The sequence below is a fragment of the Salvia splendens genome, chromosome 5 (genome assembly GCF_004379255.2).
Source record: "Salvia splendens isolate huo1 chromosome 5, SspV2, whole genome shotgun sequence".
Taxonomy (NCBI): domain Eukaryota; kingdom Viridiplantae; phylum Streptophyta; class Magnoliopsida; order Lamiales; family Lamiaceae; genus Salvia; species Salvia splendens.
The window spans coordinates 1,649,177-1,670,546 of NC_056036.1; the positions used below are offsets into that span (position 1 = coordinate 1,649,177).

Sequence of the window (21,370 nt, forward strand, 5' to 3'; positions counted from 1 at the left end):
CTTATAAATATTCACTTTACATCAATGTGAATATTTTGATTTTTCAAAATAATTTTAACCAAATAAAATCTAAAATACCAAACTTTCAAGAATTTCCTCATTGATTTGAATTTTCTAACATTCACTTTATTCCACACGTAAATTAAAAGACTTTCAATTTGCACAGCAATTACTGCACCTCCAATTTCAACGTCAGTACTATTATATATCTAAGTCTGATTTTTTTTTGGTACGTTATTATTCTTCACGAGAATTTTAAGGTTATTTGAATTGTATATATTGCTACAGTATTAAATACGGTGACAGTAAACCTCAATTTTCAAATCACATTTGCTTTCAATTTTAAATTAATTGTTCTATCAATTTCTCCATGGCATTTGGTGTAGACATAAATGAAAAAAAGTTATTGAGATAATATAATAGTGGCTCAACTCTATTGTAATAATGTAATTAAATCCACATACTAACTTTCATGAATGCCTCCAGCCGTTAGCCCGCTACACACAATAAATTGAGCTAAGTAGATTATTAGCAAGTAATATTACCAACTATACCGAATTCTGAAATTTTACGACCAAGATTTTATATTAGTGAAAAATGCCAAATTTTATGTCATATGGTATTATCGACCAATAATCCTTTCAAAATTATATACTACTGCTTATATAAAAGTCGAAGGCATTCCACGAATAATGAACAAAAAAGAGTTGGTACTTCCATAATAATTTAAATTTATACCCTATGCTACTCTTTGTCATATATATATATATACTCATTTATTGTAACATTTATAACATGCAATAGCAAAAAATTAGTCCGTTGAAGAACACTACCTAAATCTCCAAAAAACATAAAATTCAAGACTACTACTGCACACATAGTATATCTTACCAAGCACCACAGTTGCTCGCTAATTATCGAGCACCTTCCAAGCACTTATTCATATTATCGAGCACTTACCGAGCACAAAAAAAAATCGGAGCCAAATGGCCGACGAATCGGTGGAGGAATTCACCTTCCCCTCCACCACCGCCAACCCACCGCCGTGCTTGCTGGAATTCGCCTGGGAGAGATGATCACGTGCAGGTTTGCTGTGTTAAAACGTTGAAGTTGTCAAAGGGGAATACCATTTCTTGGAAGAAAGCTAGCATTTTGGTTTTGATTAGATTCTTGTTGAAGAAGGGTTTCGCCATGCATGATTCCGCTCCTTCCATCAACAAACTTGAATGGTGAGCCACGACGAAGGTGTGGTCGTGCGGGAAAAAAATATATTTAATTCGGTGTTTCGATTGATCGTCTATTACACAAGTTTCGTTTCCTGGATCTTGATATTTTTAGTTTAGTTTTTATTTTTTTGGTGCAAGACTAAGACATATTGTAGTTCTCATTTGTTGAATCTTTAAACTAATTGACAAATTGATTATTTGTAAATCTATTCAGATGTTGTATTAAGAAATAGGGCTAATAGTAGTCGGAAAATACACATTTATAGTACGTCAATTCGAGCCTTTACAATAATTTTGTATAGGGTGAAAAATTACATTAATTTTTAATGTATAATCAAATTTCCATGATCAAGTATTATGGCAAAGTTAAATGTGATGTGGCGTGTCCAGTAACGAATTAAAATGACGTGAAGACGATATGACAAAATTAGTGTTGAAATGACAAGTAACGTATCGAAATATTAACGATTTAATGATTAATGAGGTGGGTTATTTATTTATTTAATTTGATTTTTTTTTGTCTATTTTGCGATAGAACGTTGTCTTACATTCTGACATATACTATATAATTTGGGCAAAATTTTAGTGGGCTTATTTGTGAAATCTTTATTACACTCTATTTTGCTACAGATTAAGCTAAGTTTGATAGAATAAATATTCGAAGTCCGACATAGATCCCGTATTTGTTGGGCTTTTATAGGCCCATTACAAGAAAATTACAATATGTCTAATATATTTAATGTTTTGCACTAATATTGAATATTTTATACTATTAGATACAAATATCATCTGAATAGTAATGAATATTGACCTGTAAAATAAATTTATACAATTCTTCAATTGAATGGACTCAGCGAACATTACATTAAGTGTGCATAAATATCATTTATTTTGAGAAATGAATTCGACTAATAATTTGTCACAACTCACAACTAACATTACTGGCTCCTTTTAGAGAAAAAGATGTTTTATCTGAATTAATGTAAACATTCATTTATATTAATGGAATTAAATGAAATGTTCATGCATTATGGAGTATGATTCAAATTCTGATGTTGTGTTCATCTGTCAAGTTCTCGATTAGTTTTAAAATTTTAATTTCATTAAATCAATCTCTATCTGTTAAATTTCTTGAGCATTGGTTTAATTTCTATTAATAAATACTATTTCATTTTTTTTCATTACAAGTATTTTTCATTAACAATTTTGAAATACTTTAATTTAACCTTGTAATAATATTTAAACCTCTTAATCCACCCTTTTCCCCTTTCTTTTTCACTCGCCACAGTTGACTTCTCTCTCTCTCTCAACATAAAAATGCATTTTTGAATTCAATGAAATTTCACACACTTCACATCTCAAATCACTAGGGTTTAATCGTTGATTATTCACATTCATAATTCACCCACTATTTAGTATTTTTCACGCTTGATCTCGTCTGATTTACGTTTATCAAATTCAATCAATCGCCTCCGTGATCTTCAATCCACATTTCTTCAGCTCAAACTTTCAGAATTTCCGCCATTTTCAAATCCCCCTTCACGTGAGTTTCACTTCTGCCGTGTCAGGTAATTTTCTCATTTTCTGTGCCGATTTAATGCTCCTCGTCATCAACGCATTGAATTCATCAACGGCGGCGGCATCAGCAGCTGCAGCAGCAATTAGCCACACAAAACCCCCAATTTGTGGTTTTCTAATTGCAATCAGGATCAAGCGTTAGAGCCGGCGGGTTCTCATCATCAGCTGCTTGCGTATCCATCGGCGCCGATTTCGCTGCTGATTGATCACCATGGCGGCGCCGCGGAGTGTGGTGGTGGAAGCGGGCAGCTGGGTGTTGGATAGGGACGAGGAGAAGAATTCCGACTCGCCGTCGGAGAAGAAGTTGAAGGCGGATAGATTTCCTCTGTCGCGGTGGGAGTTCGCGGCGGCGCTGGGGGTGTTTTTGGTATTTTCTACTGGATTGATGTGCATTTACCTCACGATGCCGGCGGCGGAGTATGAGCTGCTGAAGCTGCCCCGCACGCTCTCCGACCTCCGATCGCTCAAGTAAGTGAATTGCCGCCATTTCTATTTTGATTTTTAGGTGTTGTTATTGAGATCACTTGATGATTGTCTGTATTCGTTTTTTATTATGAGAATTCTGTGTTTATTATGAACCCTAGTTCTATGTAGCTCAATTATTTGATTAAATTCCAAGAGATCAAAGCTATTTTGATGTTCTTTATAACTCTATTTTATGGAGTTCAATTATTTGATTAGGTCTTAGAGATGATAAAATCTACTGTTTTTCTCAACAATGTGCATTTCTGATCATTGCACTCCAGTCTATGTGTTGTGTCTCTAGTATGTGGATGGTTTTGGTGACGAAAAAGTACATATATACATGTATTGTGTAACAAAACATTTAATTTTGGTATATTCTCCTATTGGTTGGTGATATGATGTTCAATGTTTGATAGTTTTGTGTGTCGTTTTTCGAATACCTCCTATTGTTACCAGTATAGACTAAACTTATCGGCGTGCTTTGTCCTTGGATGATCTTTCTTGACATAAGTTTTGGATTGCCATTTTGCTGTCTCCGAGTGTGCCATTGTTCGAAATGCTGCTGATATTTGTACTTTTTTATGCTCATTTTGGAAGAGTCGAATATACTGATTTTCTCAACAATGTGCATTTCTGATCAGTGCATTCCAGTCTATGCGTTGCTTGTCTAGTATGTGACCATGTGGATGGTTTTGGTGACAAAGTATGGATATACATGTCTTGTGTATATAATTTTGGTATATTCCTATGTTTGATAATTCTGTGTGTCATTTCTGAGTATCTCCAATTGTTATGAGTATACATTAAACTCCTCTGTTTGTTTGATTGTCCCTTGATGGATCTATCTTGACATAAGTTTTGAAGTTTTGTCATCTTAGTTGAGAAGAATGTAGCTTCGTGACACTTTCCGAACATTTTGTGTGCAATTGTTCTTAATGCTACTGGAATTTATACTTGTTTGATGTGCTTACAGGGATCATCTTGCAATTTATGCTCAATCACACCCAGCAAAGTTCATCCTTGGTTACTGTTCGACATACATATTCATGCAGACATTCATGATTCCTGGGACGATTTTCATGTCATTACTAGCTGGAGCACTTTTTGGTGTCGTGAGAGGTCTTTTCTTGGTCGTATTCAATGCCACAGCAGGTGCATCATCATGCTATTTTTTGTCCAAACTTATTGGCAGGCCTATTGTCAACTGGTTGTGGCCTGAAAAGCTGAGATATTTCCAGTCCGAGGTGTGTATATTATTTTCACTTTTACATTACCCAAGCTCTCTGTTTATACATGTAAACCATGTGAATTTGTATGTTCAGATAGCGAAGCGGAGAGAGAAGCTTCTGAATTACATGCTCTTTCTGAGAGTTACTCCATCATTGCCGAACCTGTTCATCAATCTGGCATCACCAATCGTGGATATACCGTTCCATATTTTCTTTCTGGCAACTCTTGTTGGTCTCGTCCCGGCTTCCTACATTACTGTCCGAGTAAGACTTTCAACATTTACTTTCTTAATCACACGTATTTCCGGATCTTTACTTTGGGTGATGGCTCAGATTGATAATTGTTTGATCATGTAATCTTTCGTTTACAAACGTCCACTTACTCATATTTACAAAATCAAGAAGTTTTTTTCACATTTCATCCGTTCCTCTAGGCTGGGATTGCTCTTGGTGAACTTAAATCGGTGAAAGATCTCTATGATCTTAAGACGTTGGTCATGCTTTTCCTCATTGGGTCGATTTTATTACTTCCGGCCATTTTGAAGAGGAAGAGGGTGTACGAGTAAAGCTCTTGTTTACAATTACTCTGACATTCGCGGAGAAGGAGAGAGTGCCCGTATCCTGGTTTTCTACCTTGACTGAGGTACGAGATAGGTGAAAAATCGACGTGCATTGGAAGTTTGGAACTGCAACTCGTACCCTCTGCTTTAGTCTCCTGACACATCTAACAGATCCCCTCACCTTGGTTTATTTGGGTCGTCTTGTAGCAAGATATGTTGAATTTGTACTCATATATATCATACATCAAAATATTGAATCTGTTATAGATTTATAGTAGATTTTAAATTTTGCTTGGTAGATTTTTAGATAACTCTGAAGTCGATAAGGAAATGCATCTACACTTAAATTCTGAATCACTTGCGTACCCATCAATTCTATTATAAGTATAAAATTGTTTTTATAATCATCAACTTTGGTCGAAATTTGTTATTTTTCACAAAATTAAATATCGTTCGTTGCTAATATCACTTATTTATGCCTTGAAGTGAATTTTCCACGAAATTGATTTTCTTTTAAATTAATTAGACATGTTATGTAGATGAACAAACTGGTCAATATAAAAAGTGATGTCGCTTATAATGGGTTTCAACGACATATTGTAGTTCAAGATTTTCTCCCAAATTTTGCTGGAATTCAATCACAACTTTACTGCATAAGTTTATGATTTTCACCAGGGGAAATGCCAAATTTATGTCAAAAATTGTGATGTTAGGGTTTTACAATGTTAAATGTCATATCTAATCTAGTACTATTATACTAATATTACAATAATGCCATTGCAAAAGTAACTGATAGCAGAATAAATTTCTAAAGAAACACAGCCACTATTTTATATGCTTTAGTTAAAACACACTTCCCACAAATGTCACACTATAGTAGTATGGTTTACAGTTTATATACTAACACACACAAAATGCAATTTATTTAGATTAGGCAAGTTTGACACACTGTAGAATACAAAGGTTGTCCCCTGAGCAAACCATATCATATGAGTCGATCATTTAAACATGACGCTTCCCGGTTCCAGAGTGCAGCTGGAGAGTCTGACTCGGGACAACCTGAAGAACACCGGCTTGTTCTGCCAAAACACACGACAAATCAGAATCTATCAAAATCAACTGTCATTCTTGAAAGTCTGTGTAACAAATACTACATGCTATGATGCATCAATTCCAAGTCCAATGGTTTCTTTTGAATATTTTCAGATGATTCAAGATATTGAGTGTAAACGTTAAACACGTGCCAATGAACGAAAACTGCACAACTTTCAAATGCATGAACATGAGTGAATAACATCGAATAACGTGAAGATAATGATGCTGGTATTAATGAAGGTAAAAGAAACTTTCATTATGCTGATCAGTTAACGACTGAAGGGTATCGGTCTCACATTCAGCAAACAATATGACACTAAGCAAAGATGTAGCAGAGAGCATCGATTATCACTTCTCAAAAACTAGAAAAATCTGCCCAAGTTCTGGATTGAAATAGTATAACCAGCATACATATGAAAAAACTTGACTCCGATGGGCTTATCAATATTACCACACAACATCAAATCAACGCAAGATAAACTTTCAAAAATAAGTCAGACAAACTATATTTTGTTTGATAAACAAACCAATTATCTTTAATTCCACACTATTCATTGATGTTTAACAGGAAAAAAACAAAATTCCATTTTCTCAAGATAATCCAATACCACCATATACTTATGACAAGGAAGCAGTCCTCAATGAACATCCTTACAACCATAATAGCCAAAAACAAACACTTAATGCAATGGATCACAACACACAACAAAATCCACAAACCCCGAGCATGAAGCATCAATTCATCAACACGTTTAATCAAGACAATTACCATCACAAGCACAAATACTCATACAAGAACTACAATCACAACCATATGAGGTTTTGCATACGAATAGTATACCTCCGAAACAATTAATTCGGCTAATACTTGATTCTCGAAAAGCAGTAAAAACTCTACTTACTTGAGAGCTCAGCAACCTGCTGAGGAGTAAGCTTGGCTGAAAAACCACTCGCAGCATGCTTGTAACTATATATCAAAGCATCCTTTGCAGCATCCTCACTTTTCAACCAAACAACAATAAAAGTAATTAGCTACAAAACATATCCCGATTAAATAATCAAAATAACTGCACTAACACATCCAAGAAAATCAAATCAATTCCAGCGTCAATTCAATCTCGTCCCATTCCTATAAGAGATTACTTCTCCACATAAATTAGATAAGCAAACTAAGGAAATTGATGACAACAAAAACTGGCAAAGAAGAATTGAATAAAACTATCTAACCTCGCTTACGGCGAACTGATATCCAGCCACCCTCCTATTTGTACAATTATGATGCTCATATTCAGAGATGTTAGACATTCTCACACCAAATAGCACGATCTCGACACAGCTGCTTCTACAGGAGTCTTCAGAGAGCAAAATATAGTAATTCGACGCCAAACTACGCAAAGCAAATTACTTAGTATGCTGCTCTCCGATGACCCGCAGCACACCACCAGCAACAGCGAGATCATACTTTTTGGTGTGAGAATGAACGTCTATCGGTAGAGAAAAGCTTCAGCATGAATAACCCCTCTGAATACGAGCATCATCATAGTAATACAAATATAGAGGCAGCGGAGATGCCACGCCGTTCGCCGGCAGCGCCAAACGCAAGCGAGATTAGATATTTTCATTAAATTCATCTTTGCTTATGTGGTCATCAATTAACAGAGTTTTTAAAAAATTCACAAAGTTTAATTCTATAAAGCGATTCTTTTTTCATAAATTCTCTGTAAAACATTTCCAATTGAACGGAAAAATGTAATTCGACGAACCTTCCGAGAACAGAAGCGAGGGTTCTGATGTGATACTGCTCCGGCTCCACGCCTTCGGGTCTCTCGGTGTAAATTATGTGGACTTTGGCGTCGGAAGATGAGGAATCGGCCGCCATTGATGAAATCAAGAAGAGTGAAAGGAGTAGAGTATGTGATAGCAAGATTGTTGAGAGAGTAATCTGCCTCTGCATCGCAATTTAAAGAGGGGATTTTCTTCGAATTAGGGTTTTGAGATGCCGATTCTTGTTTTTAGGGTTTCCTTATTGATTAAGCACCGTGTTTAGGAATTATCGTTTTCGTAGTGATGACTATAGCATTGTATTGATCGATCCTTCTCTTTGTCTCTTTGCTTTCTTGCTCTTGGATTATTAATTTTTTTTTAATACAATTTTATCATTGGGAAAGATTTTAAGAAATTTAATTATCATTTTGGTCACAGTCAATTCTATAACTTTCCAATTTTATGGATTAAATTTAATTTTATTACAATATGTAGTTATTAAAAAAAAAGGTCATGAGTCATCAATGTGTGGGATCACGGTTTGGGAGCTTCGACATGGGCTTAAAGCAGCCATGACTCACAAATGGGTTGTTGAGCTGCACCGTAAAAGAGTCACGGCGTGGGGTGTCGTGCGTTGTGGGTGTTGAGGGACGGGAAGACTCCAAGGGGGAGTGTGGCGAGAGTCCTTGGTGCAGTGCGGACCAATTGTCGAAGCCCGTTGTGGTGCACGAAGACGAGCGGCATTGTTTTTTTTTAATAATAAATCGATAATTATTCTTTAATTAATTATAAACGGCCATAATTGTCTTTCCATGCTTGAAAATTGCCCATAATGAATTATTCTAGATTTTCCATATTTCCATATATAATCTTTAAATAATTATTTAATTAAATAATATTAATGCCTAAGAATTGATTATTGGAATTGACTCGTGATCAATGGGATTAATTATGTTCATTATATAATAAGTTAGTGATTGAAATTAAATTAATTCATTATTTATTATGATAAAAAAATATTCAATTTAGTGATAAATATTATTATATGTATTTGGAATTATTGTGTAAATTAATTTTTGTGGCATGGCGGGAAGAGGTGTTGGGTTGTGAAAGTTGAGGTCTGGCGCAAAAAATAGAGGAATGATGATGTGATGGGGAGTAGCATGATATGAGACATGGGTTGTGAATGCTCTTAAGTGATTACCAAAACAATTTATTCTTGAAGTATTATTATAAAATATTGTAACAAAATATTTATAATCAAAATATCACAAGAAAATATTTTCCAATACTTCAAATACGATTTACATGCAATACCCATGAAAAACAAATTATGGGTCCTCCCCTACGAACGAAAATTCATCATCCACGTTGCGATGAGTTTCGAACTTTAGTCGTGAACCTCGTCAAAACACCACCCCAAAATCTAAAGGTCAATGACGGGAATTAATGGGGGTAACTGATTAAAGTGATTGAACTGACGTCGTTTCAAGTCTATCTAAACGATAATGTTTTGAAAAAGCAACGATTACTCCATTTTGAAAATTTTGGCTTCCACGTCCCCATCAATTTTACTAAAAAATGGTCTGATGAAATCATGGCGAGTAAAATTTAGACTTACTTTAGTAGGATTTACAAATTATGAGATCGAGTTGATTAACTATAATAAATCAAAATTTTAATTTAAATAACAATATTCGATATAAATTACTTTTCATTTGGAATAGTGAACTTACTGCAAAAAAATCAGATTAATTTAAAAACCTTTCAGCCAATTCGGTATATTTATTGTAAATAGTCATACATGACATAAGTATATGAAAGTAGATGTGTTAGAATTTGTAACCATCGTCATTTATTTTCTATTACAAGACAAATCTTTATGCTTGTAGTTTGAATCATATCCACACACCTAATTAATGCATAAAATTTGTCACATCGTCGTAATGTTTCATCACGAGATATCTAATGTATGTCATACACAAATAGTATGCTTTAACTACTCACATGCAATTTATAAGCTTAAAAAGGATGTATAATAACAACCTTTGTAGAAAAAATACAAAATTATTAGCAACAAAAAGGAAGATTGTAAAAAGACATAAAATACCAGATCACGAGCAAAATAATTTTAAGTACTAACAAATTTCAGAAATGGCCGCCGGCACTTCAACTATTCGACATTAGATTTTAAAATGATGATCAGCAAAAGCATCCCTCTACAAATTAAATTATATACTCCATAGATATGATCATCTATTAATTTAATTTTTTTAAAATACATAATCATGTAGTGGATCATTCACATGGGTTCGAATGCTAACAAAAATATATCATGTGCACTTTAGCACTTTGGCCTTAAAAGAAAAAAGTTAATTTGTCCATATATATCTAAGAGGGTATGTTTGGTAGTGCAATCAATTTTATTCTAACTTTCTTTAAATTGATTTTTATTTTGGGAGATATAGTAAAATTATCGAGTCAAGAAATGAAATTCTTGGAGTTAGACGATATGAAAAAGATCGTCGCTCGTCAGAAAGCGTTGAAGGTGCGACGGCCATCACTGACAATGAATGGGAGATGAAAAATATGATATTGAAAAGTTAAATTAAATTGAATGGAGAAGATATTGTGTATAATTATATTGAACAATTGGTGAATGGAAATCTAGAGTAGGTGTGATATCATAACAAATAGATATAATTAGAAAATGGAGTAAGAAATAATGATTCTAACAAGACATAGATGGTGTTTTTAACTATCTAAACTGATTTAAAGAATCAAATCAATAACTAATACGTGTGGATCGTGTTGACTTTACTAATTAGGCAAATTGTGTCACGGGTAGAGTTATGATTAAGTTAACTAAATCCTAAGTGGGTATGTGAATCGAGAATATCGAATTAATTGATCAATACTACTATAAGAAAATTTCACAAATATTTTATAACTACGGAATAATGAACATCAACCTCTATAATCTAAATAAAGATAAGTTATACAGGATATATTAAAAATTGTACAGATTTATCGTATGCCATTTCTTTATCAAGTTTTTTTTTTATTTTGCTTACTGCCTTACTCACGTTTAATATACCATGTGTATTTCTAATTTTTTTTAATAATATGCACACCAACAAACAATTAAATTGATAATTAGACTATATATCCACACTTGACTGTGAGTGTGAGGCACACTTTTTTAATTTTTATCGCAATTTATAGAAAATGAAGTGGTAAGTGGAATTTAACACACACATATATAAAATTTGGACAATTATATAGCTTTCAAATCCTCTAGATAAAAGACCATTTTTTACCCTCAATAGTTCGACTCCATGTCACAATCAAAGGAGAGTAGTACATGTTTTCAAAACTACTCCCAATTATAAAGATAATAAAATTTTATATGTGTGTCCACTTTGTTCCCTAAATTATAATACCAATGGCATAATATTCTAAATTTATTTGTATTTGTTCACTCTCTTGCCTAAATTATATACGGCAATAATTAAATATCAACATCACCCTCCCTACCACTCGTATGTACATTCTATATTATTATTATTATTATTATGATGATATACTTTGGTGAATTTTTTAATATATCCGGTGCTTTTGAAGTTACGTTTTTCTAACATATATAACTATAAAAGTAATAAAATTAAAATTTGTAAAATATTGATATAGCTCGATTTAAAAATAAATTTCTCGAAAATAGATTACTCATTAATTAAATGCTGAAATCTATCAATTTATGTTTGATTAAAGGAATTCGACCATTCATTGCCCTTACGGAGTTTTAGCGTGCTCAATCATCTCTTCTTAAAGGGGAAGACGATTTAATATGATATATTATGTAGTTTAGTGGTTAGTAATATAATGGATTAGTGTGTGTGTTTGTAAAACGATACATTCTAGCTGTTTTTATAATCTATAGTGTGGTTGTCTAGTCGTGTTGCCAACGATTTCGTACCATGTACTATGAGTTTGAAATGTAGCATACCAAATCAATGTTCCGATCGAAATTTACTTTAATAATATCTCGACCGGATAACAATTTTATTAGCATTAGTTTTATTTTATTTTTAACTTAGATTTTTAGATCATAAACACGTGAAGTCAAGTAACCACTTAATGACATCACTTTCACTAACACAAACCAAATACCATAAAATTGCAATATTTAAAACAAGAAAAGGACACCCAATAGTCTTGCATAAATATTGGGCCCTAGTTCTATAATTAACACAAACCACACTCATTTCCTCTAAACCAAACTAAAAATGCCTTCCACTCCTCCTCAAACCCTCTCTATCAAAAACCAAACTCCCTCCTCCACCCCAAAACTCCGGCCAACCTCCCGCCGGACGCTGTCGTTGTCGTCGTCGTCGCGCTCAAACTCCTCGGATTCCTCCCTAGAATCATCACCATTCCTCCTCAACCATCCTTCCCCTCCACCTAGCCCAATCACCCCTCTAAACTTGATAAGAATCCCTTTCTCTTGGGAGAAAACCCCCGGAATCCCGAAGAAAACCGAGTCCTCCGGCCCCCGTCTCCTCCTCCCTCCACCACCTGCCGCCGCCAAGAAGTGGCGGAGCCAAGAAGAGAAGAAGCACCTCCATAGTTCTAAAAAAGATCCATTTTTTGCAGCAATGATGGAATGCTCCAAAGATGATGATTGTGCAAACATTTGGAATAAGGGGAGTTTGAGTGATAGATTTGGATTCATAAGCATGTACACTTCTTGCAAGAAAACATGTGCCATTTCCGAATCAATTGTTTATGTCCCAAGATCTAGTAGATAATTAAGTTTCTATTTTATGTATATTTTGATGATGTAATTACATTGAATCACTAGCTATGATTTGATGTGTTTTTTCTTCTTGTTTTTGGTATGACTTTGTTCGAGTGTTGAAGGTATTCCACAAAACTATAGGGACAAAGCCAAACTGTCCAAAGCCATGTTGTGGTGAATCAAATATAGTAAATTAATGTGTAACTAGTTTATGATCTACTCTTGTTTTCTTATATTTGTAATACTATTTTACTTAGAAATCAGTGTCATTTCTGGATATCATGTGATGTTTTTTGGCAGTTTGAGTGGAAGCTACATAAACCTCATGTGGGAGTGATTTGGTGTCACACTCGTCACTCTTCACTTTATCTATTCTTTTTTGTGTGATAATTTATTTGTGGATTAATTGTTAATGAAATCACAATTAATAGGTTATTACATTTTCTGGTTTGCACTGCAGTCTGCACTTTTCCAAAATTTGAATAATTCACTAAGTTTTAAATAAATTCAATTATCCTATTTAATCAAATTTGGGAAAGAGTTGAAGTTGCAATTGACATATGAAATGTTTACAGTAATCTTGTGACCAGGCACAACATGGATGGGACGAAATGTGAATTAGAGAGTGATAAATTAATGAAGAGTGGAAACAACGTTGTTTTCTCGTCCACGCCATCATACACCATCATATTAATGTATGTATACATTGTCACTATTCATCAACATCACAAAAATGTGATAGGTGTCCACCAACTCAGCATCTCATCTGCCCGGAAAATATCATCGTGAGACAAATGCGATTTTTTCAAACTTCATAACTAGTCATTTTAATTTAATAAAGCGGAACTTGACTATTAAATGATTTTATTGAGAAACTAACTGTTTGTTTTATCAACCTTATTAAACTACACAAACTATCATTCTACATAATTTATTTAACTCTTTAACATGCATTCCCTATCACCTCGGCTTGCGTTAATGTGCTAACTAATTTACAGTAATAACTGATAACTTTCAATTTTTGGTATTAAAATTATCAACACAAAGACATAATTATATCAATACAATATGTAAATTTAAATATCAACACAAAGACATAAGTTTATCAACACAAAAAGATTGATAAACTTATGTCTTTGTGTTGATATTTTTAACATACAAAATTGATATTAGTTATTAATTATTACTGTAACTTAGTATTTCATTACACAGCTGTCACCAATATATATGTCGTTTTATGACTTTAGTGGGTTTCGAAGGTAATTAATTCAACATAATCATCGTAGTTACCTATATAGTATTAGAAGTGTACTTTGTAAAACAATAAATTGAGACAAGATACAATAGGAAAAAAAAAGGATTTAGGAAGATCAGTACTCGAGTAAAGTGATTATTAAATTCATGATGATGGAGATCAATAATTTCATTTGAAGTGAAAAATGTTTGATACTAATTATAGCTACCTAGCCTTTGATTTTAATTTTCTTAACTCCGACAAGATTGGTTGGAAAACAATTAAATAAAAATAAATGTCCGTACAATTTAAAGTCCTATTGTTAAATATAGATCATGTTTATTCCCTTTTCATGTCATTCTTTTACCAGACATCTTGAAGGTTTAATAATTTCATACAGTGTATATTTAATTTGTAAAAAAATGCAAGAATATTAATATCATTGAGTAGTGTACTCGTGCTTAAGAATTGTTTAAAAAATATTAGGTAGCAGTCAGTCATCATTGCTAGCTGATGTGTGTATTATACATGACTTCAATTAATATATGGGAATATTTTTATTTTTTAATATAATTAGTAGGACCATATTATACGATTCGATCTTGGCATTTTTTTATTTTTTTATTAGTATATATTTAAACCATCAAATTATAAATTACATAAAGAATTAAAATCAAGTTTGTTCAAAAAGTTAAAATAATACTATGGAATTTAATTTTTAAAATTTGTAAAGATCTTAATCATGATATAATAATAAATAATCTCATAATTTGTAAAAAATTTGCACGCCTCGAGCCGCTCCCAATAGTAAGAAAGTATTTATTTCTACGTACTACTTTTATTACTTTTATTAGAGTTGAATAATGATGAATTTGTTAAGTGAGCATTTCTCTTTAGGAATGATGAAAATTAATAATTTGTTCCCCACTTAAGATTTTAGCATCATCTTGTCTACATATAAGTGTCCCACATTTGATTTTAATATTTAAATTCATTTATTGTTATTCTTCAATATATCTAACTCTTTTATGACCTTTATTCACGAGTTCAATATCTAGTTGAAACATTTTCTTAGCCAATTATTTCTATTAATTAGATAAAATTTAAAAAGTATTACTACTCCACTACTTAGTAGTTATAAAAGGTAAAGATATAGTTAACAAATACTATAATCCTTTTTTTTGTGATAATCAATAATATTATTGCCACTATACATTACTAGTATATATTCTTGTAGTAATAGATTATAGACCGACAGAAAATAATTCAATTAATTATAAATAATATCTTTATCACTGTCGGTGTGAAAAAAATGAAGAAAAAACATTCACTTGATTTGACTTTAGGGTTTAAATATATCTCTCTCATATTTATGGCAAAAGATTTATAGTTTTCAATCCTACCAACAAATTCATGTCATAAATAAATGCATGCACCAACCATGATTTTTTTTTCTCTTTAGTTATTACTCATAAGTATACATTCAGTTGGTTTATTAGCTATTTCTCATTTTATTGTTCAATGATAATTGGAATTTGTAATAAAAGTTCTTAATCTTTTTTTTTCGTAATCAATTCAGATTTCGACGTTGTCGACTAGTTTAAATCGTGTGATTTATTGATGGTGAAAGACCAATATAAACCCCGCAGGATTAATAAATGGGCCATAATTATTTAAATCCAGGCCCAATATAAACCCAATAGGATTAATAATCGCTCTTTCTAGCCCAAATCGGCATGCAAACAATTTAATTTATTTTTTTATTCATTTGTTTTTTCCAATCCCAGTTTCTTCAGACCCAAGCTCTCTCCCTCTCGATTTCGCCTTCACTGGTGAATGTAAGTGCGTTACGTTAATCACTCCGTCTATTGCTTCTAGATTTTAGATTTCAATTTATGCTCTGAGCTGAGCATTGCTGTTTGAGAGGTGAGGAGAATGAACATTCAGAAATGTTGAATTTTGCGATGTTTTGATCAATCCGTAGTAGATTGTTCTTCCGTGACAGAAATTTTTAACTCCAGTATGTAGGCAATGTGTTGATTCGCCTATTTATTGGTCGAATTTGGTTAAATGTGTTGTTTTGGCTGAGATTAGTACTATTAGACTATCAGTTATCAATTTGCCAATTTATTGATCGAATTTGATTAAGTTGATTGGATTTCGGTTGCGATTTGTGTTGCTAGGTTCTGAAAGTTTTGCTTTAAATGGAGAATAGCCTTTGAATGAATGGGAGTGAATCATATTTAATTTTGTCAAACAAGTGGTGACATATTATACTAGTGTTGATTTTGCTTTCACTGATGAATGTACGTGCGTACAAGTGTTTGCTTTTACTGATTTTAAATTTCAATATACTATGTTTTTGAGCTGAGAGAGTTTGGCCTTCGGTAGGTGAGAAGATTGAAACTTCAGAAATGTTGAATTTTGTGATGTTTTGGTTTTTGGTTAATCAGTTGTAGATTCTTCTTCCATGATATGAATTTTAACTCTAGCTATGTTAATTCTCCTATTTATTGGTAGAATTAGTGCATTTGTGTTATCTTGATTGGGATCAAGGCTATTAGACTATCAGTTTTAGTTATCAATTCGCCAATTTTTTTATTGGATGTGCTTAAGTTTATTGGATTTTGGTTGCGATTTGTGTTGCTATGATTCTGAACGTTTTTATTGGAATGCCGAATAGTGCTATTAGACTAGTGTTGATTTCCATTTTCCAGAATTTTAGTCTTTGGAATGAGTCCTTGATCACTGAGGAATTGTGCTTAAAATGTAGTGAGGTTGAACTTTGATTTAATCTCTTTGAGCAACTTCTTCTGATTTCTGCCAATATTAGTAGATTATTAACTTAGTGCTTTGGAATCATCTGAGCATATACAACAGTACATATTTATTCGCTTGTTGCCATACATTTCACCTTAGGTTACTGATTCTGATCTCAAGACAATAAGCATTTGATTTCTGAACTTGTAGATGTCTCGAAGATATGATACCCGCACAACAATCTTTTCCCCAGAAGGGCGCCTCTACCAAGTTGAGTACGCGATGGAAGCTATTGGAAATGCAGGGAGTGCTATTGGAATTCTGGCCAAAGACGGAGTTGTGTTAGTCGGTGAAAAGAAGGTCATATCCAAACTACTCGAAACCTCCACATCAGTCGAGAAGATGTACAAGATTGATGATCACGTAGCCTGTGCTGTGGCTGGAATCATGTCGGATGCCCACATCCTCATCAACACAGCACGTCTGCAGGCCCAGCGCTACACATTTGCCTACCAAGAGCCAATGCCACTCGAGCAGCTAGTTCAGTGTCTATGCGACACCAAGCAGGGGTACACACAGTATGGCGGCCTTCGCCCCTTTGGTGTTTCCTTTCTGTTTGCAGGCTGGGACAAGAACTACGGGTTTCAGCTTTACATGAGCGACCCGAGTGGGAATTTCAGTGGCTGGAAAGCTGCAGCAATTGGGGCGAACAACCAAGCTGCACAGTCCATACTCAAGCAGGATTACAAAGACGACATCACAAGAGAAGAGGCTGCTCAGCTTGCTATAAAGGTGCTCAGCAAGACCATGGATAGCACCAGCCTCAACTCGGAGAAGCTTGAATTGGCCGAGATCTTCCTGGCTGCTGGGACCGTGAAGTTCCAGATGTGCCCTTCTGATAAGCTCAACAAGATGCTAGTGAAGTCGGGATTAACGCAACCTTCTGCAGACGCGTAGTGAGTATGATCCTTACATTTGAGTATAAACGATCTTTTGAATCCGTTTTCAGTTTTGAATAATCAATTTGCAGATCCTAACCAATGATAATGATAAGCCCATTTCTTTAGCTGTTATTGACTTAGAGATTGGCCGTTGCCATTGTTGATTTACATTTCCCCCACTAAACTTCTCCTTTCTCTTCGTCTCTTCATAATTATTGTTAGGAATTCTCAATTACTATATTGATTTGTTTCTAGTCTTATTTTCAGTCTTGACATATTTTCTTTTCATTTTAGAGTTGAATTTATATTCTTAGGGCGCGTTGTGGTCTTATAGTGAGAAGTATGAGTTTTTGGAACATAATAGTCTGAACTCTCTACATTAATTTGTAATTATTTAATATCTCATTTTTCAACATTAAACTTTCGGTTCTTAGTTAGATTATGAGCTTTGGTACATGAAATATGTGCACTATTTATACGACTCTATTTTTTTATGAATTTACTCATTAAGCCTAGATACATACGCTCTTGTTATGTTCACTTGCATCTATAGCAAGATCCAATGTATCTTTAAGTTTATTTATTCATTTTTTTTTGTTACAAGAGAAGAGCCCTCGGTCTAGGGACACAAATGTATAAAGGGACACAAATGTATAAAGATGTACTGAGAGATAGCATGAGGGGATAATTATATGTAAAAAAAGAGAGATAAATCCCACCTCTAGATTCTTTTATTCAATATTCGAACATGTCCCTTTATTCATGTCTTGTTAACTAATTTGCGTCTACATTCTTTACAAGAGTTCAACACTATTTTAATTTGTTGAAAAGAGCTAAGCTTTAGTTTTTTTTAACACTAATTGTTAGCATCTTAGCGACCGTTGTTATTTTTGATTGGACTGCACCCATTATATTTGGGTTGGCGATACCCATTACTTGCACTATCTAATTAATATCATAGTTGAAAAATTATACTATTGATAAATCAAACAATATTGTTTATTCATATAGAAAACAGTATTGTTTGATTGATAAAATATTAAAAATGTATCACATCTACATAACCATAATTTTTTTATTATATTATAATTGAGAACAAAACTAATACTACTGTTGAATCAAATACTAATATTTTTTAATGTTAATCTTCATAGTCACAATCGAACCAGAATTATACCATACTTCATAATATCTTTTGCAATTTTCCATATTTAATTATTTTTATATTATTTCCCAATAGTATATTACCTATTCTCGGTGTATAAATTAGCCTCTTCCCCAATATCACAATTTTATTCCTTCCATTCTCCTCCCATTTTGTGACCTAATTCCTCCATAAAACCCTCACTTTTCCACCACCACCTCCTCCTCTTCTTCTTCTTCTTCTTCCATTATATACATACATACATTCATATACGTAACATATAGGTACATATACATAGAGAGAGATGAGCATTGAGTTGATGAAGAATAATTACAAAGATCAGATGGAAATGATGCTGACACAAATGGACAAGCTCCCGGATTCATCTATGGAGCTTCCCATAGCCGACTTCGGGTGGGAGGCGGCGAGCCCGATGCGGGAGATGATATTCCGGATAGCCGCAATGCAGCCGGTCCACATCGACCCGGAGTCAATGCGGCCGCGGAGGCGGAGGAACGTGAGGATATCGAAGGACCCGCAGAGCTAGCGTGGCGGCGCGCCGATGCCGGGAGAGGATAAGCGAGCGGATGAGGATCCTGCAGCGGCTGGTCCCCGGCGGCACCAATATGGACACGGCCTCCATGCTCGACGAGGCCGTGCATTACGTCAAGTTCTTGAAGAATCAGGTCCGGTCGCTCCAGGGGATGGGCTTCCCGATGCCGGTGGCGGCGAATGTGCGGCTTTTGGCGGATAGACATGTGTAAATTCATTTTTGTTGATTAGAATGGTGGTATAGAGAAAGAGGTTATTTCCTATTGCCATGTTATATGTCATTGGCATGCATGTGTAGTCTATGCGAAATACTTGTTCCGTCCGCGATATAAAGCCTTCTTAATGACATTTTACTATGTTTGCAGTTTTAAAAGTCTCATTTTTTTTTTCTTGCACTTCGATTACATTAGCATTTCATTATTAAATTAATATTGTCCCGGTTTGTGAAAAAATAGTCAGTTTTAATTTTACTATTTTGGTCCGTCTACCATCCACTTCTATATTTTGGAACGTTTTAACTATAAGAATGGTGTAGGTCATACTATCTACTTTACTTTTTCTCTATACTATTTTACCAATTTCATATTTCCTTTATCCAAAAAAAAAAACTAATTTTACCATTTTGAGTTGTCCATCAAGATTGGGTTAAATCTTGATAAGGCAATTTTTAAACAACTAATAATGTGGCCCTCCAGAATCCATTAACACTACTTTATCATATTTTCTCTTTTTCATTTACTTTACTAATTATGCATTAAAATTCTTCCATTTACAAACTGGTCTATTTTTAATGGACAGAGGAAGTACTTATTAAATTATATGACGTCCTCAAATTTTAATACTATTAACGAACGGGTGAAGCAGTATATAAAGGGACTTTCTACTAACATTTTCTACTAATTATATTCATACATTTTAAAACTCATGACGAATCAAACGAGACTAAATATTGCAAACCCAACAAGTAACATCACCCTGTCGTCATCAAACGAGACTAAATATTGCCAACCCAACAAGTAAGATACACCCTGTTTGCCAAATCGAACTAGAACGAAAAAAGCTATCATTAATTTCTTTTGAGAAGTTACGTCACTGAGCTTAAATCATACTAGTACTTAGCTACGGTAAAATTTTATCATAAAGTAGTTAAAAATGATTGTGTGAATTAGGTGGCATAGCCCCCATAGTCATCGGAAGAGGAGCTCTTGGGTGGCATAGCCCCCATTTCTAGTTATAGGCATAAATGAGTTTATTTATGTTCATTAACTGTTGTTCAGATTCATTGACATATTTATGGACGGCCCCGATAAATAACACAGGCCCGCACTGTTGATGGCATATATGTGTGATTTTCAAAACTTCCAAAGGAGGTAGTAATTGAAGCAACATAGGAAAATGTGTCAAGAAATGAAGGCCAAATGACGTCTTAATCCCTGAAATTTCATCAATTGTTCCAATCTGTTCATGTGTTGTCAATACCGAGAATTAAGAAATGTTTTAGGGCCATTTTTATCAGTTTACATGACAAACAGAAAAAATAAATTAATTTTAAAAAGACATCAACTCAAAACAGAGCCCAAGTCTTGCTCACCGAACATGACAGAAAAGTTGTAATTAAGTGGGCCCATCACATGCAATTCTGATCTTGTTTCATTTCTTAAGAACCAATATCAAACATACTGAACGGGCCCTTAATGCCTAAATCTAAATTGCATGCATCAAAAAAGTAAATGATGAGCATTCCACGTGAACTGCTGACATGTTGAGGTGGCATGACCACGTCCCTATCACGTGAACCTTATCCTACGTGTCACTCCACCTCACCAAATAATTAATTGAAAATAATCTCTTATGTTGGCGTTCGGTTTTCAAGATAAAACAATACAGGATACAATCCAGGATTGAGTTGTGAGATTATTTTAGTCATAGGGGGTTAGTTATGACTAATTATCCCATGATTATCCATCTAGGATTGAATTGGAGGACTAAATCTTATGAACCAAACACACTACTAATTTAATCAT

At 33.9% G+C, this 21,370-nt stretch overlaps 4 protein-coding genes and 1 pseudogene across 7 annotated transcripts; 4 read left to right on the forward strand and 1 right to left on the reverse strand.

Annotated features, from left to right (window-relative positions):
- Nucleotides 1-2,518: 2,518 nt before the first annotated feature.
- LOC121805470 (uncharacterized membrane protein At4g09580-like) lies at nucleotides 2,519-5,344 on the forward strand. Of its 2 annotated transcripts, XM_042205340.1 has the most exons (5): nucleotides 2,519-2,794; nucleotides 2,934-3,272; nucleotides 4,243-4,513; nucleotides 4,592-4,762; nucleotides 4,933-5,344. In XM_042205340.1, exons 2-5 carry the CDS (start codon nucleotides 3,016-3,018, stop codon nucleotides 5,062-5,064), a joined length of 831 nt encoding a protein of 276 aa, XP_042061274.1. In that variant the 5' UTR covers nucleotides 2,519-2,794; nucleotides 2,934-3,015; the 3' UTR covers nucleotides 5,065-5,344. The 2 variants fall into 2 exon arrangements, with proteins under 2 accessions (XP_042061274.1, XP_042061273.1); XM_042205339.1 differs by having other exon boundaries at nucleotides 2,519-3,272.
- A 519-nt stretch (nucleotides 5,345-5,863) lies between these two features.
- On the reverse strand, nucleotides 5,864-8,241 carry LOC121802744 (subtilisin-like protease SBT3.3). The gene is made up of 3 exons (XM_042202439.1): nucleotides 7,917-8,241; nucleotides 7,056-7,153; nucleotides 5,864-6,137 (listed from the first exon to the last, which is right to left on the reverse strand). The coding sequence occupies exons 1-3, from the start codon at nucleotides 8,105-8,107 to the stop codon at nucleotides 6,061-6,063; spliced, it is 366 nt and encodes a 121-aa protein (XP_042058373.1). The 5' UTR covers nucleotides 8,108-8,241; the 3' UTR covers nucleotides 5,864-6,060.
- A 3,918-nt stretch (nucleotides 8,242-12,159) lies between these two features.
- Nucleotides 12,160-12,934, forward strand: LOC121802556 (probable ubiquitin carboxyl-terminal hydrolase creB). Its single transcript, XM_042202243.1, has one exon. The coding sequence runs from the start codon at nucleotides 12,204-12,206 to the stop codon at nucleotides 12,723-12,725; it is 522 nt and encodes a 173-aa protein (XP_042058177.1). The 5' UTR covers nucleotides 12,160-12,203; the 3' UTR covers nucleotides 12,726-12,934.
- A 2,769-nt stretch (nucleotides 12,935-15,703) lies between these two features.
- Nucleotides 15,704-17,910, forward strand: LOC121802097 (proteasome subunit alpha type-4-like). Of its 3 annotated transcripts, none has more exons than XM_042201667.1 (2): nucleotides 15,704-15,787; nucleotides 16,920-17,910. In XM_042201667.1, the coding sequence occupies exon 2, from the start codon at nucleotides 16,920-16,922 to the stop codon at nucleotides 17,664-17,666; it is 747 nt and encodes a 248-aa protein (XP_042057601.1). In that variant the 5' UTR covers nucleotides 15,704-15,787; the 3' UTR covers nucleotides 17,667-17,910. The 3 variants fall into 3 exon arrangements, with proteins under 3 accessions (XP_042057601.1, XP_042057603.1, XP_042057602.1); XM_042201669.1 differs by having other exon boundaries at nucleotides 15,719-15,791; XM_042201668.1 differs by having other exon boundaries at nucleotides 15,742-15,875.
- A 930-nt stretch (nucleotides 17,911-18,840) lies between these two features.
- LOC121803512 lies at nucleotides 18,841-19,571 on the forward strand (annotated as a pseudogene).
- The last annotated feature ends 1,799 nt before the right edge of the window (nucleotides 19,572-21,370 follow it).